The sequence below is a fragment of the Stylophora pistillata genome, chromosome 11, assembly GCF_964205215.1.
Source record: "Stylophora pistillata chromosome 11, jaStyPist1.2, whole genome shotgun sequence".
NCBI classification, from domain to species: Eukaryota; Metazoa; Cnidaria; class Anthozoa; order Scleractinia; family Pocilloporidae; genus Stylophora; species Stylophora pistillata.
The window spans coordinates 6,508,948-6,530,972 of record NC_142529.1 but is presented as its reverse complement, the minus strand read 5'-3'; the positions used below and the strand labels follow the sequence as shown (position 1 = coordinate 6,530,972).

General features: G+C 38.0%; 3 protein-coding genes across 6 annotated transcripts in view; 1 reads left to right on the top strand and 2 right to left on the bottom strand.

Moving 5' to 3' along the window:
• Positions 1–112: 112 nt before the first annotated feature.
• Positions 113–1,681, top strand: LOC148719822 (uncharacterized). The gene is made up of 3 exons (XM_088739166.1): positions 113–594; positions 707–850; positions 1,305–1,681. The coding sequence occupies exons 1-3, from the start codon at positions 552–554 to the stop codon at positions 1,679–1,681; spliced, it is 564 nt and encodes a 187-aa protein (XP_088595292.1). The 5' UTR covers positions 113–551.
• A 1,329-nt stretch (positions 1,682–3,010) lies between these two features.
• Positions 3,011–5,471, bottom strand: LOC148719821 (uncharacterized). Its single transcript, XM_088737446.1, has 4 exons — positions 5,349–5,471; positions 4,837–5,044; positions 4,594–4,751; positions 3,011–4,476 (listed from the first exon to the last, which is right to left on the bottom strand). The coding sequence occupies exons 2-4, from the start codon at positions 4,993–4,995 to the stop codon at positions 3,336–3,338; spliced, it is 1,458 nt and encodes a 485-aa protein (XP_088593572.1). The 5' UTR covers positions 4,996–5,044; positions 5,349–5,471; the 3' UTR covers positions 3,011–3,335.
• A 4,411-nt stretch (positions 5,472–9,882) lies between these two features.
• The window catches only part of LOC111319786 (receptor-type tyrosine-protein phosphatase F-like), a 52,153-nt gene continuing 40,010 nt past the window's right edge, over positions 9,883–22,025 (bottom strand). For 3 of the 4 annotated variants that reach the window (XM_088737361.1, XM_088737360.1, XM_088737363.1), the window contains 18 exons: positions 21,504–21,618; positions 21,272–21,411; positions 20,883–21,034; positions 20,602–20,683; positions 20,164–20,240; positions 19,656–19,695; positions 18,970–19,067; positions 18,371–18,487; positions 17,662–17,810; positions 17,032–17,167; positions 16,150–16,299; positions 15,519–15,621; positions 13,893–13,963; positions 13,544–13,678; positions 12,900–13,022; positions 12,270–12,424; positions 11,196–11,331; positions 9,883–10,838 (listed from right to left, as the gene is read on the bottom strand). In XM_088737361.1, the coding sequence (XP_088593487.1) occupies positions 10,758–10,838; positions 11,196–11,331; positions 12,270–12,424; positions 12,900–13,022; positions 13,544–13,678; positions 13,893–13,963; positions 15,519–15,621; positions 16,150–16,299; positions 17,032–17,167; positions 17,662–17,810; positions 18,371–18,487; positions 18,970–19,067; positions 19,656–19,695; positions 20,164–20,240; positions 20,602–20,683; positions 20,883–21,034; positions 21,272–21,411; positions 21,504–21,618 (2,060 nt within the window). In that variant the 3' untranslated portion in view covers positions 9,883–10,757. The remainder of the gene's footprint in view (positions 10,839–11,195; positions 11,332–12,269; positions 12,425–12,899; positions 13,023–13,543; positions 13,679–13,892; positions 13,964–15,518; positions 15,622–16,149; positions 16,300–17,031; positions 17,168–17,661; positions 17,811–18,370; positions 18,488–18,969; positions 19,068–19,655; positions 19,696–20,163; positions 20,241–20,601; positions 20,684–20,882; positions 21,035–21,271; positions 21,412–21,503; positions 21,619–22,025) is intronic. The other variant, XM_088737362.1, reaches the window with a different exon arrangement.

The following is a 22,025-nucleotide window of genomic DNA, read 5'->3' as shown; positions in this document are numbered from 1 at the left end:
CGCAAATCGTATTTTAATGTTTTTTATTTCAATAATTTTTTTCAGATTTTCAAATTAGTCTGCGGTTGAATTGCAAGGAATGGGGTATTTTTAAATGTTTATGTTGGGACGGTAATAGGCCTTTTGCAACAAACCGTCACGTGACTGATTTTCCCTTAGCAACGCCATACTGGAGGGCAAGCTATTCAGTCTTTCCTTGACAACCAACAAAGCGCGAGTGGGCGGAATAGATACAAAGGTAAGGTTAAAGGTCTCTTAAGGCGTTTGTTTGTCATAATGTCACAAGAAAACAATAGGACAATATCTCTTTAGAATTTTTACATACAACTGAACTAGTCTTGGACTGAAATCAGTCACCAAAGGCCGAGTTTCAGACTCGTGAAGTTTTAGCACTTGCTCGCTTGAAGCGATAGCAATGGCGTCAACGTCACCCAAAAATCGCTGTGATTCATTCTACTTTAGTGCTGTGTTACACGGATATTTAAGCCTTTAGAACGAAAATATTGAGTGATAGTTTGGTTTGAATTTCAGGGTGGATAGTTTTGCATTATATGGCGACTGCTGGTAGCCAAGCTCTTTCGACTGAACGCGAAGGTGAGTTTCTGTAATTGGAGGTAGGCTTCTTGCTCACAACAAAAATGCTAGCATATTTGATTGCAGTCTCGTTGTTCAGGGCGAACTCGAATAATTTTTCTTATATTCACAGGTGTGGAGTCCAGAGATTTGAGCAAATTTCCTGGTATTTCTTTCGGAGAAGTTGAAAGTTTTGCTCAGAATGCGTCGGGATGCGAACATACAAGGAAAGCCTACAAGTTTTTCGCTGAACCTGGCTACCTTCACGATAAGAAACGTAAGTAAAGTCTGGGATATCCTAAATTCTAATTGTGCAAATATAACTTTAAATAAAATCGTCGGGTGTTACTTAATATTAAGGTAGAGGAAATCCTTGTGGACTAAATGACTACAAAATAAATATATATACAAATAAGCTTAAGATCAAAATACCAAGAAAATTTCATAACATTGAAAATTAAAATTTGTCCAGAATCAACAACTCGAATATTGTTTTGTTTAGGTAAAGTATATAATTAATTTGGAGATATTTGCGGTTCTAAGTTAAACAACAGCCTGTTTTTTAAATTTTTGGTTGCGTTAACACTGTACATGCAACCAAGAAAGATGAATGCTAGTTGATTAAGCTTTCAGTAGATGACAGTTTACAAAATATATTTTTATCTTTAGTCAACATTATTGCAGTGCTTTCTGGACAAAAGCATTACCAAACTGAGTCTTGTTTTTTGCAGTTCAGTATTCTGCTAACCATGTCAAAGTAACATCAAAGTGCTACAGATCTATGAAAAAGAGTGAGCCACCACACATACTCAGTGTACAGATTGGCCTTGCAGACAAGAGCATTTGTGGAAAGTGTTCCTGTGTGGCAGGAGCTAGTGGATACTGTCATCATGTGGTTGGATTGCTCTTTTACATGTCCCACTGCAAACATCTTGGGCTAAAATCGCTGCCAGATGAACTTACTTGCACTAGCCTGCCACAGATGTGGAGTGTTCCTCGACAGAGAAAGATTGCAAACAAGGCTATTCAAGATGTAATGGTTAAGAATCAGATTACACCAAGTTTGTTAAAAGTACCCTGTACAGTCCTACAACTGCTTACCCCCTAATGCATGCTGAAATGATGACATCTCTCAAGCCACAACCACTTATGGCAACTGTGTTACCATCAGCTAGTAAAATGCCATCAATATCTCCAGTTGCTACTTCCTTTGGTAATGCTGCTCGGGGCAGTGTACTTTCATACCAACAAAAACTATCAAAAGAGTATATCATTAAGGACTACTCTTGTACATTTTTTCCAGATCTGCCGCTTGAAACAGCTGGTGAAAGATTTACTAACAATGTTTCAGTTTGTTTAAGTGCTGAAAAGCAAGCTGCTCTAGATTCTCTGGGTTTAACTAGAGATACTGCAATCCAGCTGGAACAACAGACAATCTCACAGAGTAATAATGAGATGTGGTATCATCTCCGAGAAAAACGGATAACAGCGAGCAAGTTCGGAAAAGTTGCCAAAAGGAAAACAAATTTTGAATCACTGGTCACCCAGCTGAATCCAAGCCGGCGAGTGGTTACTGCAGACATGCAAAGAGGTATCGACATGGAGCCTGTTGCTGCGATGGTATATGCTAATACTGCAAAACAGGGAAAGGTCAATTTGTTTCCATCTGGGCTGATAATAAACCCTAGGTCACCATGGCTTGGTTGTTCACCAGATAGGAAAGTGTATGACCGCTCAGCTGAGGAGAACGGTTACCTCCCATTTGGACTTTTCGAAACCAAAGTTGTCAAGGAAGGCTCAACTGATTTTGATGGAGTACCTTATATTTACAAAAACCCTGTAACCAAGCAGCTATCACTGAAGAGAAACCATGAATACTATTACCAAGTGCAGTGTCAGTTGGGCCTTTCTGGACTGGAATGGAATGACTTTTTCTGTTATATCAATGAGACAACTTTCTTCTGTGAAAGAATTTATTATGATGCAGAATTTTTTCAGACTGCCAAAGACAATGTGGATGCCTTCTTTTTTTATTTTTATTTGAAGTAATAGGAACCTTGAAATGTGCAAACTCCTAATAATTGTCTGTTTCAAGTACATACTAGCTAGTATTATTATTATTATTTGTACACAGAATGAACTTAAAAGAAATTAAATGAACAACAATAAGTTGGTTATGCATGTTCAAGCTTAAGTGTATTGTCCTCAAGACTTGATGATTCGGCACTAATCTATTACTGTGTCAAGGTTTTGTAACACTTAGAACTCTGATTAAGATGTTTTCTTTTATTTCAGTTTCTCAATACAAAGAAACTGCATTAATGCATACTATTGAAGACAGATATTCCCACTCTTACAAGATTTTAATACCACTAATGTATTTAAGGGGGATGAAAAAAATTGAAATCTTTGCATGGATTGAATAAAATTCACCAACTACAGATATAAATGTTTAATAATGAACTGTTGGGTCTTCAAGAAACATGTTTGCAGTTGTACAATGAAATAAAAATTCATCCTGGCAAATTTCTTGCAACTATACTCCCTTAAAAGTATTGGTCAATCTCTAAGGTTATTTACAATGAACCAATAATTGTTTCTTGTTGCATGACCTTTTATTGCCTAAGGCATAGCCTGGATTTGTCACAGTATTGATTGTACACTATCTAATTCCTTTGACAGAATTTTGGTTGTAGGCTTTCCACAATGTTTACCATAAAGTAAAGTGGGCTAACTATGTTTTTCTCATGTATTATCTATCCTTATGCTGATGACATTATCAGTGGTCCCTGGAAGTTCACTAATAAGCAAATTACTGTGTAAATTTGATTAATTGTACCCATTAAGTTGAGAGGGATATGTGAATCAAAAATGTGGAACTCTTTAATTCTCCGTATCGCCCTCTCAACGTGGATTCGCAGTTTGGCAATTTGCTTTGTCTCTTGGACTTGTTGAGCACTAAATTGGCCACTGTAATGAAGAAATGGAGGAAGGTTTAAACTTATCCCTTTTTCCCTTAGCATATCACCTATGTCAAAGCCCTTGTCAGCCATCACAGTGTCTCCAGGTTCTAAAAGATCTAATATTCCTGAAACTCTAGTTATTTCTTTATCTGATATAGATCCAGTGTAAAGGGCTGATACAAAAGTAATAGCTCCATGAGGGGCAATACCTACTAGACCCTTAAGCGTTGTGTTGCTCTTGTAAGTAGAGTACAACTGCGATTGTAATAATAGGGATGAAGGTGACTGAACATAAATTTCTGTGCAATCCAGTATTATCCTTGTTTTTGGGTACAACCTCTTAAAACCCTCTGTCATGTGCAAATCTATCTCTTCCCTACTTGGCCAGATAACCTGGTTCCCCAGAAAAAAGTACAAAAAGTTTGCCCAAGTTATAACTTTCCTACTTACAGTAGCAATGTGAATGTTAAACCTATCTGCTAAGTCTTGGGCAAAAAGACCTACCCTTACCCTTACAAGAAATAAAAAAAACTCATCGATAAGAACCATTGTCCTTGCAGATGGCCGACTCTCCTGGACATTCATACCTGCACTGTAGATGTAAGTCATTCGTTCAGCTGAGGGCTCTAACAAACTATATACCTTTAGAAGATGGTTATAACTGGGAAATCCAGTGTAGAATTTTATACTATCATCGTCTGCCTGAAATCTTTGAAGCCCAAAACGTGATATGTCAACTTGGATTTGAAGAGCGCTGATCTTAGCCTCTGCTGCAACCAAATCCCTCTGGGAAGACTTCAGGAGTCCCAGGGCAAGTTCTAACGCGGCCTCTGCGGCTTCAGCATCTGCTTTGGCTGCAGATGTTTCTGCTTGTGCAACTTCTAGCTCTGAGGGGCCTTCTTCCTCAACAGACAAGTCACTCTTTTCAGACTCGCGTAGCCTAGAATCAACATGATGACGGATTAGGATTGATTTAAATTAATTTCCATTAATTTACTTACAATGTACTATTAACATCTTAAGTGAAACCACAAAGCAGATGACTAGAAAGCCTTACACTACTCGATGAAGTGGTCTCCTTTCTTTCCTCTCCTTGGACCAGTAAAATATAGTAGGTTTTACTCCTTCTTCTAAAAGTCTTCGACCGTTGTTATCCGGAGGCTTAAAATCGCTCGGTTTGAAATGCTGAGAGCACACCCTCGTGCTGTCAGTTATCTGAGAAACACGAAAGAACCTTTAATTTTGAAAGCTAAGCTTAAATGTCAAGCTCCTTGCCAGCATAAAAAAAACACTGATTTACCTCAAAATATTCTCCTTTATCTCTACGGATATTGTTCACCCAGCCATCTCTAAGCTCTTTCTTGGAGTGTGGCGGAAGTCTGTGAAACGATAACTTATTTTCAAGGTCGTAACGCTTATCTGCATTGCAACCAGGAACACAGCAATGAAATTTACTCATCGTGACCACCGTTGCAAGTTGCCCTAGATAAAACTCGTCAGTTCTTCACCTACCGGCATAAATTAAATTCAAACAATCCAGTCAAAACCCTGAAACCAAACTTTTACTTAAAAAAAGCGATCAAGTCGAATTATTAAAATGTAATCAAGGAGATTTTTCGGTTAGGTCGCTGCCGTTGCTATCGCTTTAAGCGAGCACGTGCTAAAACTTCACGAGTCTGAAACTCGGCCTTTGGTGACTGATTTCAGTCCAAGACTAGTTCAGTTGTATGTAAAAATTCTAAAGAGATATTGTCCTATTGTTTTCTTGTGACATTATGACAAACAAACGCCTTAAGAGACCTTTAACCTTACCTTTGTATCTATTCCGCCCACTCGCGCTTTGTTGGTTGTCAAGGAAAGACTGAATAGCTTGCCCTCCAGTATGGCGTTGCTAAGGGAAAATCAGTCACGTGACGGTTTGTTGCAAAAGGCCTATTATTCGCCTTCGATGCTCGATAAATCATCATTATAGTAACGAGTCACTTAATACAGCGGACACTGGGTGCGAGGCAGTTACGAGCGGCACGTGCGAGGGCAGAAATAAATACCTTCACTCCCCTTCCGCTGGTGTGCGCACGTGTGAATCGCGCACCTTGCTAGCCTGAGAAACGTAAACAAATAGCGATTGATCCATCGCGATTTCAAATCATAAACTAAACGACAAAACGGAAAAAGATAACCGTAAACTGGTAGTTGTTCTCGAAGAGCTCAAATTTAAGCAGAATGTAAACATTTTTGTCCGAATGATTGGAAAAGCCACGTTTCTACAGCAGATTGAAAGCTCAAAGCGCGCTTACAAGTTCAAGTAACGACGATATAAATTAATATATTTGACCACAAAATCTCAGTTAAATGAATCATTTGTATTACATTTATAGTTATCCTCAGTTCGATTCCTTACCGGGTTGTCTCAATGGCTTCTAAACCCACAATTGTCAAGATGAGAATGCTTTTTCGTCTGAAGGATTCATGCCGACCTTATACCTGGAGGGACTGTTTGGACTGAATATTCACAAGTTGCTTGAATATGCATTAGTAATTGAAGCTCATGGACCTTAGGTATTCAATTGTTTTGCCACATTTCGGTGCATGCTTTGAAAAGGATTGTTTTTAAAAAATTTTATAGCTCTAGAGACTAATCAGAAATCAACTCTTCTACAAACCCGACGAAGTGTTTGGAGCAGTTAAACTGATATTTGAAATGTTAACATCACTTTGGGAGTTTTCCAATGAAGAACATTTTCACTTAAAGTACACCTAAACCCAATTTTTTTTTTCGCTTAACGAAATAAGCGTATATTTTGGAGTATTTCTGTGCAAAATTTTTTTGTTTGCTCAAATCTTCAATTTTCTGTGCCCAGTCAAAATACGGAAAATCGCCCGCCATGTTGGCGGTTTGAAAGATGAGCTTTTGTTCAAGATTTTTACGGCTTTCCGTGCCACCTAAGTGCAAGGAAAGACCACAGATTGCCATATGTTGCTTAGAATGATTAGGTAAATTAAAATGTCTAGCGACTGGTTTCGATGTGTCCTTGTCATTCCTTTCCACGTCTAGAAGGTGTTTTCGGAATCGGTCACCTCGTCTTCTGCCTGTTTCGCCGACGTATATCTTTTTGCAATAAGTGCAAGTTATGTAATAGATTACATTCGCGGAGGTGTACGTGAAGTGATCGGTGATCTTAATGGATCGTTTAGGTCCCGATATTTTCAGTGTTGTGAATGAAAGGACACGTTTTGCATCGTGCACGAGCGCATTTAAAAGTGCCTGGTTGGTCATTAGTCTGAAAAGAACTTCTGACCAAAAAACTGCCTATGTTTTTGTCGCGTTTGAATGAAATGAGCGGAGGCTACGAAAAGATAGTGCTTCTCTCTGGATCGTTTTGGAGTAATTTAAAATTTTTAAGAATGATGGATTTAACTGAGTGGTTGTGAGGGTGAAACGTGAGAGTGAATGGAATGCGCTCGGAATCTTCCTTATGCGACGTTTTTAGTGCTGAATGTCGATCAATAAGTTGAGCGCGGTGGTAACCCGTTTGAACGACGGAAACACGGTAACCACGTTTATCGAAGAACTGGCACATTGACTCTGATTTGTGGTGGAAATCAGAGTCATCACTGCATAAACGACGAGGTCTTAGAAACTGAGAGAAAGGAATAGAATTCTTAACGTGAGATGGATGCGAAGACGAATGTAACAAGTAATTATGCGAGTCTGTAGGTTTGTAATACACACTAGTGCATAAACCTTTACCTTCAATTGAAACTTTGATCTCTAAAAAGGATAAAGAATTGTCAGAAATTTCCCAAGTATATTTCAGAGCCGGGTGAAACGAATTCACTGCGGTTATGAATTGAGTGGGCTGCTCTCTGGTAGAGGATATAAAACTTTGGATATATCAACAAAGTTGAAAGGGTAAATTGGCCACCGTAACGATTACAAAAGCTGACGTTTCGAGCGTTAGCCCTTCGTCGGAGCGAAGGGCTCCGACGAAGGGCTAACGCTCGAAACGTCAGCTTTTGTAATCGTTACGGTGGCCAATTTACCATTTCAACTTTGCTGATATATCCAAATTATTTCGTTACTCCCACCGACGCAGCCCCAAACAGTTTCTTTCGAAACTATCAGCCTTTATTCAGATATAAAACTTTGCCTAGATAGAGTGCAGCGATCGAAAATGCGTGACAATGTGAAGAAAGACGTTATATTAATCAATGTTTGAAGTATATGGGTCATTAATGTAGTTTTTCGCTTTTTCACTGAGATTCAAAAGAAGACCACGCGCTCATGTTTAAGACAATGCGAGGCCGCACTGGTTTCTACTCTCTCTGAGGATGTATTTCCTCACTGCAAGGACGCATAAGTTTAAGTGAGCGTGAACCGGATACGAACTTTTATGCCCATTTTGTGGCTCAGACCTCCTTGTTGTGACACATTCTCGCGGAGTTCTTGTCCACTTCCCTCGGAATACTTTTACATTTTTCTTTCCCACTTGTTAGGATTCCTTATCTAGAAGGAAGGTGATAAGCACAAAATCGGAGGGCTAGAGAAGATGCTTTAACTTAATAAGGTGGGGTAATCCCAGATGTAGTTACTCAGCGATATTGATATGGCAATTAGGTCAAAGATGTACAGCATACAATCCAGCATCTAAGCACTGCGTTACTTCGCACCCTATCCTTCCCTGTGGGATGATTTTGTCTCTTATATTCACCATGCTAAGTATTCATATCTGATTCCTATATTCCCAATTTCATCTTTTAAACTGCTGCGACCATTCAAGAAGGTGGCTTATAAATGTCATTTACTGGCCGAAAATCAGTACTCAATTTCACTAAATTTGTCCTCTTTTCCAAGTAAGACCCCTTCAAAAAGATCAAACACTTTCTTCAAGTATTAGCCGCTTCAGATATAATACTTTTACAAATAAATGGTATGTAAGGGCGGGGAGACCTCCAAGAAACCACCCGGCTTATAGTAAGCCAACAGTAGGTTGACGTATATGGAGATTCAGCGTATTGTGCACGGAGAATAGAATAAAATACCAACATCCACGGTCCAGCTTTTTCCAAACTACTGTTTTCATTAAGCGATGCGTAAATTTAAACGACACTCTTTATCAGTACGTTTGTTAACGACTTTACCGGGTGTGACTAGACGCGGAAGGGTTAGTGCGAACGGAACACAAGGTCAATGCGAGGCACCACCCCTCCCCCCAATTCACCCTGGATAGACACTGCACAAAGATAGACCACAACACCGGGCACTACGTGCCTTACTCTTTTCGAGGAGTGTGTGGGTTCTTTAACGTCCCACAAATTTAAATCACATATAAGGGCTTGTGAGACGGGACCTCCATTTATCGTCCCTATCCGAGAAGACTAGAAAGTCTAACCGTTTGCAGAAACTATTACAAAGGCAGCACTTTCTACTCAGTTATTTAAAGACCCTGAGTGTTGGTCCGGCCGGATTTGAACTCTCGACCTCCCTCACAACAGTCCAGCGCTATACCAATTGAGCTAACCGGGAGGCTAAATTCTATCGAAGGAAATTTGCGAGGTGTGAAAATTGCCTTTTTTCTAGATTTTCTGAAATTCCGCTCCGTATGATTTTTTAAAGTCTTTGTTCATTTTCCTTTTCAAGTGCCAAATGCAATCACTGAAAAAAAAAAAACACGGGGTCACCGGGTTAGTTTTCGAATTATTTAAGCCACAAGCTAAAAAATGCGTCTGAATAAGCCTATGATAGCGTTGCCATGGAAACTGCTAGTGACGAAATGACACCTATTTTTGATTAAGCAATGATTATATAATTCAACCCTGTAAAAGTGTTCAACTGGCCTTTGTCAGTCTTTTTGTTGCATTCGTTCAAAGTTACAAACCATCAAAAAAATGAAAACTGGTACCAGCCACCTTAATTCGTTGAATTCGATTCGGCTCGACTGAAGTACGGCGTCTGAACCGGGCCTTAAAAATCTCTTAACAGCAACGGAATTCGGTTTCCCTAAGAGGTCCGTATAAGAATTCGCGCGCAAATTTTTTTTTCTATATTCGAAGTCGTTTTCATCGGTAAAACTTCTCTGTACGCTGTTGGTCATTCTGTTCATTCAGAAGGTAAGATCGAGTTTATCTTTCACGTGGACGTCTCAAAATAGAGAATTCGTTGGATGGATTTTCTTTAAACAAGTGTGGGGGAATTGGTATATTCCACGGCAAGGACTTAGGCCTTCCTTTCTGTTGCTTTATCGTCTCTTGGTTTAACGTCAGAAGCCGGTTTCAGTAATGAAGGTTTTCTTTGACGAAATATTCATAGATAAGAGGAGGACGTAATAAAATGAAACACGACTAATTAAACTTTTAAGAGGAATATTTTTAATAAGGCACTCCAAAATTCACAAAATAAAGATGAATATGACCATATTTTTCAACAAATACCAATTTCGGTCAATGAAATCAATCAATCAGTTGATGATCACATAAATACAGATCTGTAAATCTATATAAGCTCTATCCTTTACTTTAGTAATAAAAGAGGTTTTGTACAGCAGCCATGTTGGATGGCAGGAACAATGAAAATATTTTGCATAAAAAAGAAAAATATTTCCCATGGGTAAAATAATCTATCGTTCCTGCCATGCAACATGGCTGCTGTGCAAAACCTCTATATACTATGCAATGCGCTTTGCGCGTTTGAATTTTACAATAATCGCTAAAAAAATTAATCATTGTCTTACCAAAAATCTAACTCTATGCAAAATTCTGCTTTATTTCTGAGAAAAAAATTAAATTTTATAAAAGTTATGCGACCATCGCGTACGACTTATGAATTAAATATAATGAAAAATGAGATCCAGACTTTTATCCTCCTAGGATAGTTTGAAAATTACGATAATTGCCATTGCCTTAGAGGGACACATATCTGTCTCAATTTACCATATGAACCTGATGTAAGTTTATCAGCATTCAAACAGTGAACCTTTTTTCAGATGACAACCGCTTACAGTCGTATCAACCCAACAAACGTACTTTTATCTCAGCTTCTTTTTTACTATTATACTTTATAAAAAATATTTTTGAAGAAATATCAAAGGTGAAGGCCTTCCTCGTTGAGTTAAATATAATTTGTTACAAAAGTTTAAAATGAGGGAATAAAACCTGCCGAAAACACCCGGAAATGTGGATCTCTTCTTTGTGTCAAATCTGTGTTATACTTTGAAATGCTTATTAACATTCTGCAAAGTTTGAGTAGGCGCTGAAAGAGTCTAAGTAAGCCAGAACTGTCTTGTAACAAAACATGTACTGCTCCTGAAAGATGAAAAAGGAAAAAAACACCTTAGGCTTACGAAGAATATGGCACTGATCTCTGAGCGCCCAACGATGTGACCTTATTATTTCCTCAAAATCCAAAGGTGATGCAAAGAAATTCAGCTGTAACTTTTCCAAGTATATTTCAGTGTAATGGTAAACTCAAGCGTAGCTTGAATGGCCGGGGGATCATACATGCACGTTACCCCTCACCCCACCCCTAGTATAGAAAAGCAAATATCGTAAGTGTTCTCTTACATTTCCAACAGACACCGGAGTCAAGTTCTTCTATTATGGCCCTTGCAATGTACACCTGAGTCAAGCTCTAACAGTGGCTTTTGACACTTGTCTACTTACCAGAGTGTTGACTGCACCTGGTCTCTTTGCTCGAAGTAGTTTCACAGTCTGGAAAACATCGACTGTTGGTTCAATCTTGACTCGTTCAATCACTGACATTATGGCAGCTACACAGCCGCTACGGCCAGTACCATCACTGTAGAAGGATAAACATATCACTATTTAAGAAAAATGAAGAGCGCAGGGTGGTCGATTCGTGTGATAGTTTCATGCCTTCTTTCTTTTATGCCTTTAATTTCCAGAACTGCTGAGTATCTACTTTTTTCAGACAGACACAATCATTTACACTGTCATCGCTTGATTACGCCATCTACTTTTTAAGTCAAAATCCTCTATTATAATGTAGAGCAAATAATTATTTGGAGGTTTTTCGTGTTCTATCAAACTCCAAAGTTTTTAAACTCTTTTACTCCTCAGATCATTCGCTCTTCAAGTCAATATTTTAAAAATCTTTAAAAAAATTTTAAAATATTGACTATCAACAACCACTTATTCCACTGGAGCCGATCATAAGGTTTTTTCAAAACGTTATTCACTATATCTGTCAATGGATGATAAATCTAGACAACGGTTGTCTAGCTTTATTTATCTTGTACTACGTGTGAGGGAAACCAATTGCTGTCAATATTGTAGTTTATATGTAATGGAAAATAAAATAAATAAAACAAAAAGGCATGTCTAAAACATTGTCTGGATAGCTGTACCTAACGTGGATAGTGTTGATAGTTGTATATACTGAAGATAGGGTATATTCACTTTTGTTTTGTGGACAGTCTGAGCTTGCAATATAAAAAATATTTGAACGTAGTAATGTATGAGTATAGCATCAGACAAAATGACCATAAGCTATTCTAGCATGCGGTATGTACAAAGAGAAACATTAGAGAACTTAAGTACAGATGTTTTTAAGACACAGACGGCAACCGGAAGTTAGAATTCTCATTTATATATATTGGCGTCGATTATCTTTATGCTTTTTCAAGTTAAGCTCTCTACAACGTCTCGCAAGGTTAGGGTCACATCTAGTGATTCATTCAAACAAATGATGACATCCAGAGGGAATGTGCTCTTTACCTGCACTGGAAAACAATGACTCCATTTCCTGATTGCTGTTGCGACTGCTGTACAGCAGTCATCAGGTTCAGTATCTCCTGGGGATCTGGGCACGAGTTTTTGTTGGCCCAACCAGTGTAATGTATATGCTGCAAAGTTGACGTCCTCATAGAAAGCTGAAAAAAAAATTTTAGTAGAAAGATAATTAAACATTCCAAACCATGATGCTTTAAAAAAAATCTATTTTTCATGCAGGGATAATTTGATCATGTAGAATGAAAAATTGAATATTAAAGAACAAACAAACAAAAACGTAACGAGAAGGAAAAAGATTCTATAATTTCTCAAAATCAGGTGTTAATCAAACAGTATCCTCTAAGTGATAGTTTGCTCTCCACTCATCACCTTTCTCCTAGACACAGTATTGATAATGTAAGGAGAAACTTACTCATTGGTCTCTCCTAATAATGAAAGGGTTTCGCTCAAACCACCCACCTGACATCAACCCACAATCTCACACATTAAGAATGTAAAAGCCTTCTGTTAGTTTAGATAAGCGTTTCCTCAAAATTACCCACTGGTATAGGGATAGGCTCCCAGAAGTCTCCTTGAGAAGAGATAACCTTACAGTTCTTATGCAACAAACCGTACCGCTGCATTCTCTACATTGAGTCGTCTGGTAGTGATATTGCTTGAAGTCTCCTGAGACAAAAGCTGGACAGTGATTTCACCATACTTGGCAGATCCCTCGCTTGGCCAGTATTGTGGGTACCTCTACAGAAGAAAAACAAATGTACGATCCGCGATACGAATCATTAATTTTGTTAATGTATTTAATATCATGGTGGGAATCTAAAAGGGGTAGGAAGGATTTTCCAAGAGGGTGTTCCAACTATAGCGTCTTCCTGATATTTGAGGGCATACTTAGTCGTTGGATAGTTACAAAATGTTTCTTTCTCTTGAAGATAAAGGGTATCCCATGGTTCTAAAGGTGTCAGGATGACAAATTAACTAGAGGAGTTTTGGAAAGCGAGTTAGTTTCACTGCGTTAATCACTGTTTCGGAGGTGTTTTTTTCCATTATTTTTCCCAATTATTTATAAAAAACAATGGAAATCTATCAACGTTTGCCAGAGATTTTCATTAGTTACCCACATTCATAGCTATTTCGATATAAGTCACGCGAGCATACGTCTCATCGTCTTGGCAGGTTCTGTACACTTCATGGTTGAAAATACAGAGCGAACAGTGTTGCTTTTTGCTTTTTGCTTTTCAGAAACATGTCATGATTCTTACCTGCTTTCCTTCTTTTAAGTTATTCAACATTACAACTGTGCCAATATCATACTGTGATATCATTTTCCAGAAATCTATAATAGTGTTATCTAATGGAGCTTGAGTCAGGATGTATGCATTACGTTGTCTGTAGTCCTGATAGATAAAAGTTCAAAAGAAAATGTAGGCATTAGGCAAACCAACACCAGTATACCAATACGAAAGAATGAGACCACCACAACCCGAGAAGGAAAAAGTGGAAATAGAGTAAACAAATTAAAAAAACATACGGGCACATTGGAACAGAAAGCTGAAAGTACTAAGTCTTTTCTGATCAAAAAAATTTATAAAGAGTCATTTTCGAACTTACATCCACAAACGAGGCATTGATGTAACTCTCCTCTCGTGAAGAAGCTTGTAAGAGCACTCGAGCATTGTCCACTGGCACATAATTGAATAGAAGTGTTTAAGGTTAAGGAATAAAAACAGTTCTGCAGGCAATAAGCGTTCGTAGCAAAAGTTTAAAGAAATGTCCAGATTTATTGTCTGGAAACATTACTAGGTGTGTGGCTTAACCAAACATTTGGTATGGAACTTTCGAAACCAGTTGTCGAATTCCACACAGTTTTAAATGAGTGAAATTGTCCTTATCCCAAAGCTCAAAAATATGGTCTCTGTTTGGTCAATGCAAAATATTTATTTTCAAACGTCCTAGACAGCTTACCGCACCCACAACATTTGTATCCGTTAGTGTTACGTTTACACAACTTGTCCCAAATTAAAACACAACACAGTGACTCTCCATTACTAGAACCTATAACATTTCATTGTTATGGTCATAGCAGTACGACTTTATAATAACTCGTAGGCTATAACCTGTCTTAATCAAAACTATCAAAAAATTATGAGGCGCGATTGGTGATCAGCAGCTTGATCAGGTTATTGATAGAACGATGCAAACGTCATCCTTGTAACTTAATTGTATATAAGGACAGCTGAAGCGGTCAGCATGCGTAGTTGATTAGTAAGCAAATTTGCGTGCATTGTTCTTGAGACTATTATGTTTGTTTTCAAGCAGAAATAGGTAAAGTTATGTATTAACGATGACTATGTTCTGCTGTTGGTTACGTCACCCGCAAAATTTTGTGACAGCGTTCATTTTGGCATCAGGACCTTGTGTTGTTCAATTCCATGAGTAAACATGCGTTTCTCTTCCACAGATAATTTTTATGTTCAGAAATCTAGATTGCATGTGAAATTTAAGTCTTTCTCTTGCGTTTGATACGAGGTTATGGAACTGTCTAAACCCTGACTTGCGTAAGCTCACGAAAAGAGCATTTAAAAGGAAAATTCATAAGCTGCTTTTGACTATACTTGGGATTGAGGACTATTATGTTGACGCCCATTTACTAATATTGAAATTCAATACCAACGATTATCGAATGTTATAGCTGTAGTACTTCGCTCACATCCGTATGTCACAATTCTCTCCTCTCTATTTTCCAGTCTGCTCTGCCTGTATTTGATTGTTATGTCTTGTTTTAACTCACTACTAATTTTATTGTATTCAATTTGTATGACAACTGTACGTATCTTTTAGCTTATAATGTAGTACACTAGTGCATGGCTTATAACCCCAATAATATTGCAGTAATGAAATCTCTTTAGTTTATTCTAAAATCTCTTTAGTTTATTGTGATAATGAAATTTCTTTAGCTTGCAATGTGTAGTATTTACTTATGTATTAGTAATACCCGCCAAGACTAGCTAATGCTATATGCGGGTTATGTAAATTTGCTTCCAACGTTCTATACAATAATAATAAACAAACAAGAACAAAAACAAAAAAAAGTCATACTCGTGACTGACGAATTGGACTTTCCTCACGGTCTTTCGATTTCCTGGACTACGTTAATTGCACACCGAATGAGACTCCACTTGGTTCAACTTGTTTCGCATTTAGAAACAGTGAAAACTAAGACAAGGTAACACTTACGTGGAACAATGTTGGGGAACCTATTTTTGGCTACGTTTGCAGGCATGAATGCTTCCTCTGCTTCCTCTTGAGAAGCCTGGATGTCCGTTACAAGCTCCAAACGCTACATCAAAATATCCAAATAGACGAGTTATTTTTTGTGCATCTTAAAGTTCGTCATTTACAAACTGTTTTAATGACCTTATCCGGCTAAGCCATTGTTGATCTGTCCTAGTTTATTGTTCTTTCCTCTGCTGCTTTTGTTTCTTACCGAACTGATATATTGCTGTCGCATTCAAGCTTAAGGCAGTTTTGTACGGCACAAAACAGACAAGACGAAACAGCAGTGAGTTTAAAACAGAATCTTCAAGGGTACTTCATCTTTCATTAATGTGTATGTTAAAAAGAAAATGACAGGTATTATCCATGAACAAAAACACTTTATATTTTGATGAAATTCGACTTGTGCACGAGACACAATTGCCTGTTTTTCGAGATCGTTCATCTTTAAAAAGTGCAGATGGGACGTGTATATGACTGCCGGATGTTAACAGAGTCAAATAGGAACATCTTTAAAAAATTCCTCAGAATCAAGTGTAAAGCTGTCTCATTGGTAAAAAGACTAATTTTATAACAAAACAATATCTGGTACCTTAAATTCGCGCTCATATCCAGTTTTCTTGGATGATTTATGCACCATGGCAAGTTTGTTCAATTCCACTCGTAAGTCGTGAGACTCAATCTCTGTATTTCCACCTACCAAGGCTTCCATTACTGCTTGATGCAAGAAAACATACTGTTCCTGTGGAGACAAAGTCAATATCGGCATTGTTAGGACGTACAGCTATTGATCTAGCTAAAATCAGGAGACTCCCAGCTTTCTAAAACACCAGCACTAAGCAAATCCTGTATCAAAAACATAATCTTTTTAAAATCTCCACCGTTACTGGCGTTGGTCTAAGAGCCACTCTGAACTTTAAACAGAAGGTCATCAAACCTTTCCATACAACAGTCGAATTGTCAGATTCTCAACATCCCATTTACATCAAAGCTTAAACATGTTTAAAGCTGTTTTCTTAACGATGGTTTATTCTTTTTTTTCTTTATAGGAACTGATAATGACGATGTTTGTCGTTCTCAAAAGTAGCAAGTTGGAAACACAAGTTAGCGAGAAAGTTTTTATAAAATTTTGTAATCAAACTTGTAATTTTTATATTTACACATCAATTCAAAAAAAGTCATCAGGAAAAATAAGATTTTAAAAAATTGCGGATAACACCATTCAAGAAGGCGGTTGCGAGGAGATGGACTCTGAAATCATTTGGGCGTCATTTCGAAATCATAACTGGCCTATGACGGTCATCACAATGACCAAGCTTGAGTTCTTCATAGACCGTATCAGTTTCACTTTCGTGACATATAATCTTCTTAACGGGTATGGTACTTCTTTCGAACGGTGAAAAACTAAGCTTAGAGTAAATAGGACCTATGCAGCTGTTTTTCTTATGGAAAATAGTTGAATTTGTTAACTTACATCTTTCTGCACCATATGAGGGCGAGATCTACGCATGACTTGCACGTAATTCTGTATAAACACAGTTTTGATCTTTTCAGCACCCTCCAACATGGCGTCAATAGCTATGTATGTGCCAGTTCGACCAACACCAGCACTGCAAAAGGGCAACAACAACAACAACAATAATTAATAATTAACGAAGAGAAGAGAAAACGAAAACAACAAACCCTTTTATAGCCCGGGTATGGAAAAATCGCACCGATTAAGCACGACAAAGTAACTTGAATTTACGCAGTTTCCTTCCTTTTACTTTGAGCCCTCATTTGTTACTTACTGACGTTAAGCTTTTTGCATTGGTCTTTAGCATTGTTTTGGTTCTGGTTTCACGAAAGCTAACTAAAAGCGCTGCTAGAGCTATTAGTCATTTTAAGCACGATTGGACGACTTTCGAGGGTAAAGGGATGGTTCATGGAGGGCCTTGGTCATTGACACCAAAGGAATTATATCAAGAAAATTTTTAAATGCTGTCCGTACAAGAGAAGAGTCTTAATTGGAAAATCTGCAGAAGAACCATTACCCCCCAAAAATTAAAGTTTGTAAATATGAAGCTTTTCAATTGAAGTCTTCAAATATTGCCATTCTATTTACCTGCAGTGTACCAGAAGTGGTCCACCGGTAGCCTGGTGTCTGGCATGAATCTTCTGTCGAAATCCAAGAAGAGCTGTCGAATGGTGTGGGACACCTTTGTCTGGCCAAGTGACGTAGTGAAACTGCTGTATGTTCCTTTTTTCCGAGTCCTAAGAGAAAATTCACGCCCGGAACTTTCTTGGGTCAAAATACGTAGTCATGATTTGCAAGTAGTTTTCAGTGCAAAAAAATCCATAACGTAGTTTTAGTTCGAACAGAGATTAGACGAGTCATCGTTCTTATCAGAGTTTTTGTGAACGGCAGGCAGGCAGGGGGAGCTCAATTTTTATTTTTTATTTCCCACTAGAGCCTAAATAACCTAACAGATATTTCAGGATTTAATTCTTATTCTGTAGTTGAAAAAAAACTTGGTTTCAGATAAGTAGTCAGAAAAACAGAGAAGTCTAATGGCAGGAAGGGGTTTCAAATTCCCTGTGCCCTCCCCTGAGATCGGTCACTTGTACAAATAGAAGTACAATCTGCTCGTGGGTTCCAGTTGTCTACGTTCGGATGCATCACAATTTGCGGCGTGTTACCATGTACACTTAAGGTATGTATTACAAAAGGTTAATAGTGAAAAGGATTAAGACTTTTAGTTCTGCAGATAGGGAAAAAGTCCTAATGAACTGATAAACATAAAACAAAGCGTATTTTTCGTAAGACTCCCCACCTTTGTCACAGTAAATGACCTGATGACGTAACCGGCAAAAGTTTCAGTCTTTTGAAGAGTAACTCTAATAGTACCATATTTGGAAGTATCATCTGGCCAATATTGGTCGCATTTGTTCTACAGATAAGTAAACAACGGCAGAAATTCATGTAAGACTATATGTAGCGAATAGACAGGTTATAGCATAGTATCACCTCTGGTATTGGTTTTAAACGTGATCGTTAAGGTTATGGTCTTAAAATAATTGAGAAGAATATGCCGCCTTTCTATAACATCAAAAAAAGGTTAGATATTCTAGTCTTCTCGGATAGGGACGAATAAATATAGGTCCCGTCTCCTGTAGGGTTAGGGGTAGAAGACGTTAATTTCCCATGCACGAGATTACTGTGTGATGGATGTCCTCCCCTGGGCTGGGATGGGTGGGTTTACTGGGCCCGCAGTAATTGGCGCAAGCTGTTGCGGTGTCCCTGCCTGTCGGCGAAGCTAATAAACTAAACTAAACTAAACTTTCGCAGACCACTCACAAAGCGAAGGAAATGCAAAATCAATGTAACCCTGGATTGCGTTCAACATTAAACTGAAAATTTCTTTTAGCCTACCTTTCCTCGCTCAACCAGGTTGGTAAGCATCACAATAGTGGAACAGCTTTCCTGCCAGACCATTCGCCAGAAATCAGCGATAGTTGTAGAAGTTGGACCTAATAACCCAATAACAGTCAGTGAGAACTTGTAAGAGAATGGCGGAGCGTGTGGTAATTAAAATATCGACGAGCTATTTTACAATATTAACACAAGAATGAGACAAGTCTTTTTTGGGGGGACAATTAATAATGGCTTGAACGCATTATTTATTAATGTGTTATTCTTTCTTGAGAAGTTTTGTCGACGGAGTAACAAAGGAACACTGACGGAATCAAACTTGAAAAGCCCAATAAAATGCTTGAACCCTATTATAACGAGCGATAATCTTCGCTCCTTTATAATGCAGAAATCATCATCAAAAGTGAGTGAGAAATTCCTATAGGCTTTACACCTGTTGCCCTCATCGATGGCACCTTCACTCAAGACGCATTAGTTAGCTCCAGGGTTGTCCCATGTGCAGAGGGTACACGGTCAAATTATACTTAAGGACACCCGGGTAAAACCGACAATAATTATATTCCGAGATATTTTTTACTTATCAGACTCTATGTTGCGGTAGAGTTCACTAGAGTCACTAAACGATAACAAGTGCTAACGTCCGACAATCAACACTGTTTCTACAAGACTCCTCCAAGTATTTGTACCTTGTGTGGCAATATAGGATACGGTGACCTCGTCGTAGGTCTGAAGAGAGAGGATAGGAGATAATAACTAAAATTAATGACGAGCAACCAAAATATCGATGTATAGTCGTTTCAAAGTCTTTTGAAGTCGTTTATTATGTACGTTAGGAGTTTTGATGAAAATATTTGGTAAGTCTGAAATAAAAGTTTGCTCTCGAAAGCAAAAAAGAACGGATGAAAATTGACCCCGAAAGAGAAAGAGTAATGGAAGACTGGAGAAAAACAACAAAACAAATTAAGTTAAATTTTTTAAGATGCCCTATATGTTTTATTTATATGTCTGTCCAATATTAATTTAATATTTAGTTATCTATTTATCTAAAAACAAGTAGTGTCGACGCCGTTGCATTGTTTTGTCCTGTCGGGTCGTGTCCCGTCGTGTCGTTTTGTGTCGTCGCGTCGCATTGTGTCGTCGTGTCGACATCGTCGTATCGTCGTATCGTCGTCACATGCATATTCTGTTACTGACCGGAATGTAGCTTGCATTTATGTAGCTTGAATTTTTATCACCCTCTATTTCCTCCAACTCAACACGAGAATGATCATCTGTTAACAATAACGATTAGTCATTCAGTAACTAGATAAAGGTTTTTTTATGGCCTGAAGTACGAGTAAATCTTGAAAATTTAAGCGCTCTGAACTTAGATGAGGTGCAAAATTCTGACTCAAACTAAACCATCTCACCACTCCCTATATCACAAACCTTAAATTTATTGTAAATAATAACACAGTTCCGTATTTAAAAAAACTATTGAATTTAGAATTATTCCCACAAAAGTAACTAAACTCAGGAGAAGCGCCAGTTACGGTCAATGCACTACAAACTGACTTCGAATTTTCTAAACTCCTAGATTTTAAACAGTTACTGTTGAACAAAAATATAAAAAGGTTCATGAGATTTACTCACATGAAACAATGTTTCCGTATCGGTTCTTGCTTCTGTTACTCTTACCAATCTCCCAAGCGAACTGCAACCCTCCTGGCAAACTCTGAGAAAGTTATACACTGAATTGCAATACATATGCTTTTATCAAACGATTCTATATGGTCACTTTTTACGACACTTGCAAAAAAAATCCACTACAACTATCAAGTCACCCATTGAGGAAAGGAAAAACACAAAAAAAACGATAACTATTCACAACTGCAGTATCGCACTTTAACGAAGAAAAAAAATTAACTTCCTACCTTATACTCCTCTCGCAGCATAATGGCACCATTTTCAGAATTTTTCTTCCAGTATTCAGTAAAGTGCGCCACAGGAATTGGTTTGGGTTTGCCATCGTCAGCCTCACTGTAAACAGCTTCCTCCTCTTCACTGACAGGCTGTTGTTCAACCCCTGTAGGGCAGAGAAAACGCATAAAAGGAACCTTAAAATATCTTGGTCATCTTAATAGGCAATCAACCGTGTTATTATTTTCCGGTGAACAGGTACGCTCTTCATGGCCCGCTTCATTTGCTACACAGCAAAAAACGTTTGCCGTGATTATCGTGAATATTCGTTAAATACACTTCTGCTAGAAAGGCAACAAGGCTAAAGTAAGCAATCGTTGTACCTTTTTCTATAATAAAGTACCTTTAATTGACTGTCGAATGTCTCCTACATTCTGATAAACCAGATCTGATGTACTCGCGGTTAGGTTTTCATCATCGTTTTTAAGGTCACCAAATCGCACAGATCTTTCACTAGCACCTTTGGATCTTGACTGCCTTCTCCTGGAAAAAGGATAAAATGTTAAATTTTGGTTAAAATATTTGTTATACGCTCATTCAGAAGTATTTAGTCTTAAAATAAAAATCAAACAAACCTCCGGTAGAAGAATACTGCTACAACAACTGCTGGCACAAGAAGTAGCAACAGTACCACAGGTACAGCAACAGCTACAGCGTTAAAACCGCTGGACTTTTCCGTTGTCCCACCTCCTGCATGAGAGAAACGTAAAAAGAGTTTAAAAATCAAGTACTAATTTCTGGAATTACTACTTCTTTAATGCTCCAAGCTTACAAAATTCCAGGGTTGACATCTGGCGACCGAAAATCAGAAAATGGTTGTCAAAAAAGAATCTTAGTCAACAGTGGCGGACAATGGTTTCTGAAGGTTCGCTTGACATCTTAAGACAAAACACTCGCAAAAGCGGCAACAACATCTTTTCTACTCGCCAGGGTAACAAAAATGGTTGTTGCTTCGAGTGCTGACTTGTACTGCTAACTGCATAACTGATTCACGCTAAATATAACTTCAAAAGAAGTTAAGTAAAGAAGCTATTTCACCAACGATTTAGGACTTCTTCATTTGCAATCTGCGCTTATCTTCTCAATTCTTAATAATC

Coding starts and splice junctions, on each gene's coding strand:
- LOC148719821 (XM_088737446.1), bottom strand. CDS start 4,995: ATGAGTAAATTTCATTGCTGTGTTCCTGGTTGCAATGCAGATAAGCGT. Junction 4,752..4,836: donor ATAAAGGAGAATATTTTGAG/GTAAATCAGTGT, acceptor CGTGTTTCTCAG/ATAACTGACAGCACGAGGGT. Junction 4,477..4,593: donor AGACCACTTCATCGAGTAGT/GTAAGGCTTTCT, acceptor TGTTGATTCTAG/GCTACGCGAGTCTGAAAAGA.
- LOC148719822 (XM_088739166.1), top strand. CDS start 552: ATGGCGACTGCTGGTAGCCAAGCTCTTTCGACTGAACGCGAAG. Junction 595..706: donor TCTTTCGACTGAACGCGAAG/GTGAGTTTCTGT, acceptor TTATATTCACAG/GTGTGGAGTCCAGAGATTTG. Junction 851..1,304: donor CTACCTTCACGATAAGAAAC/GTAAGTAAAGTC, acceptor TGTTTTTTGCAG/TTCAGTATTCTGCTAACCAT.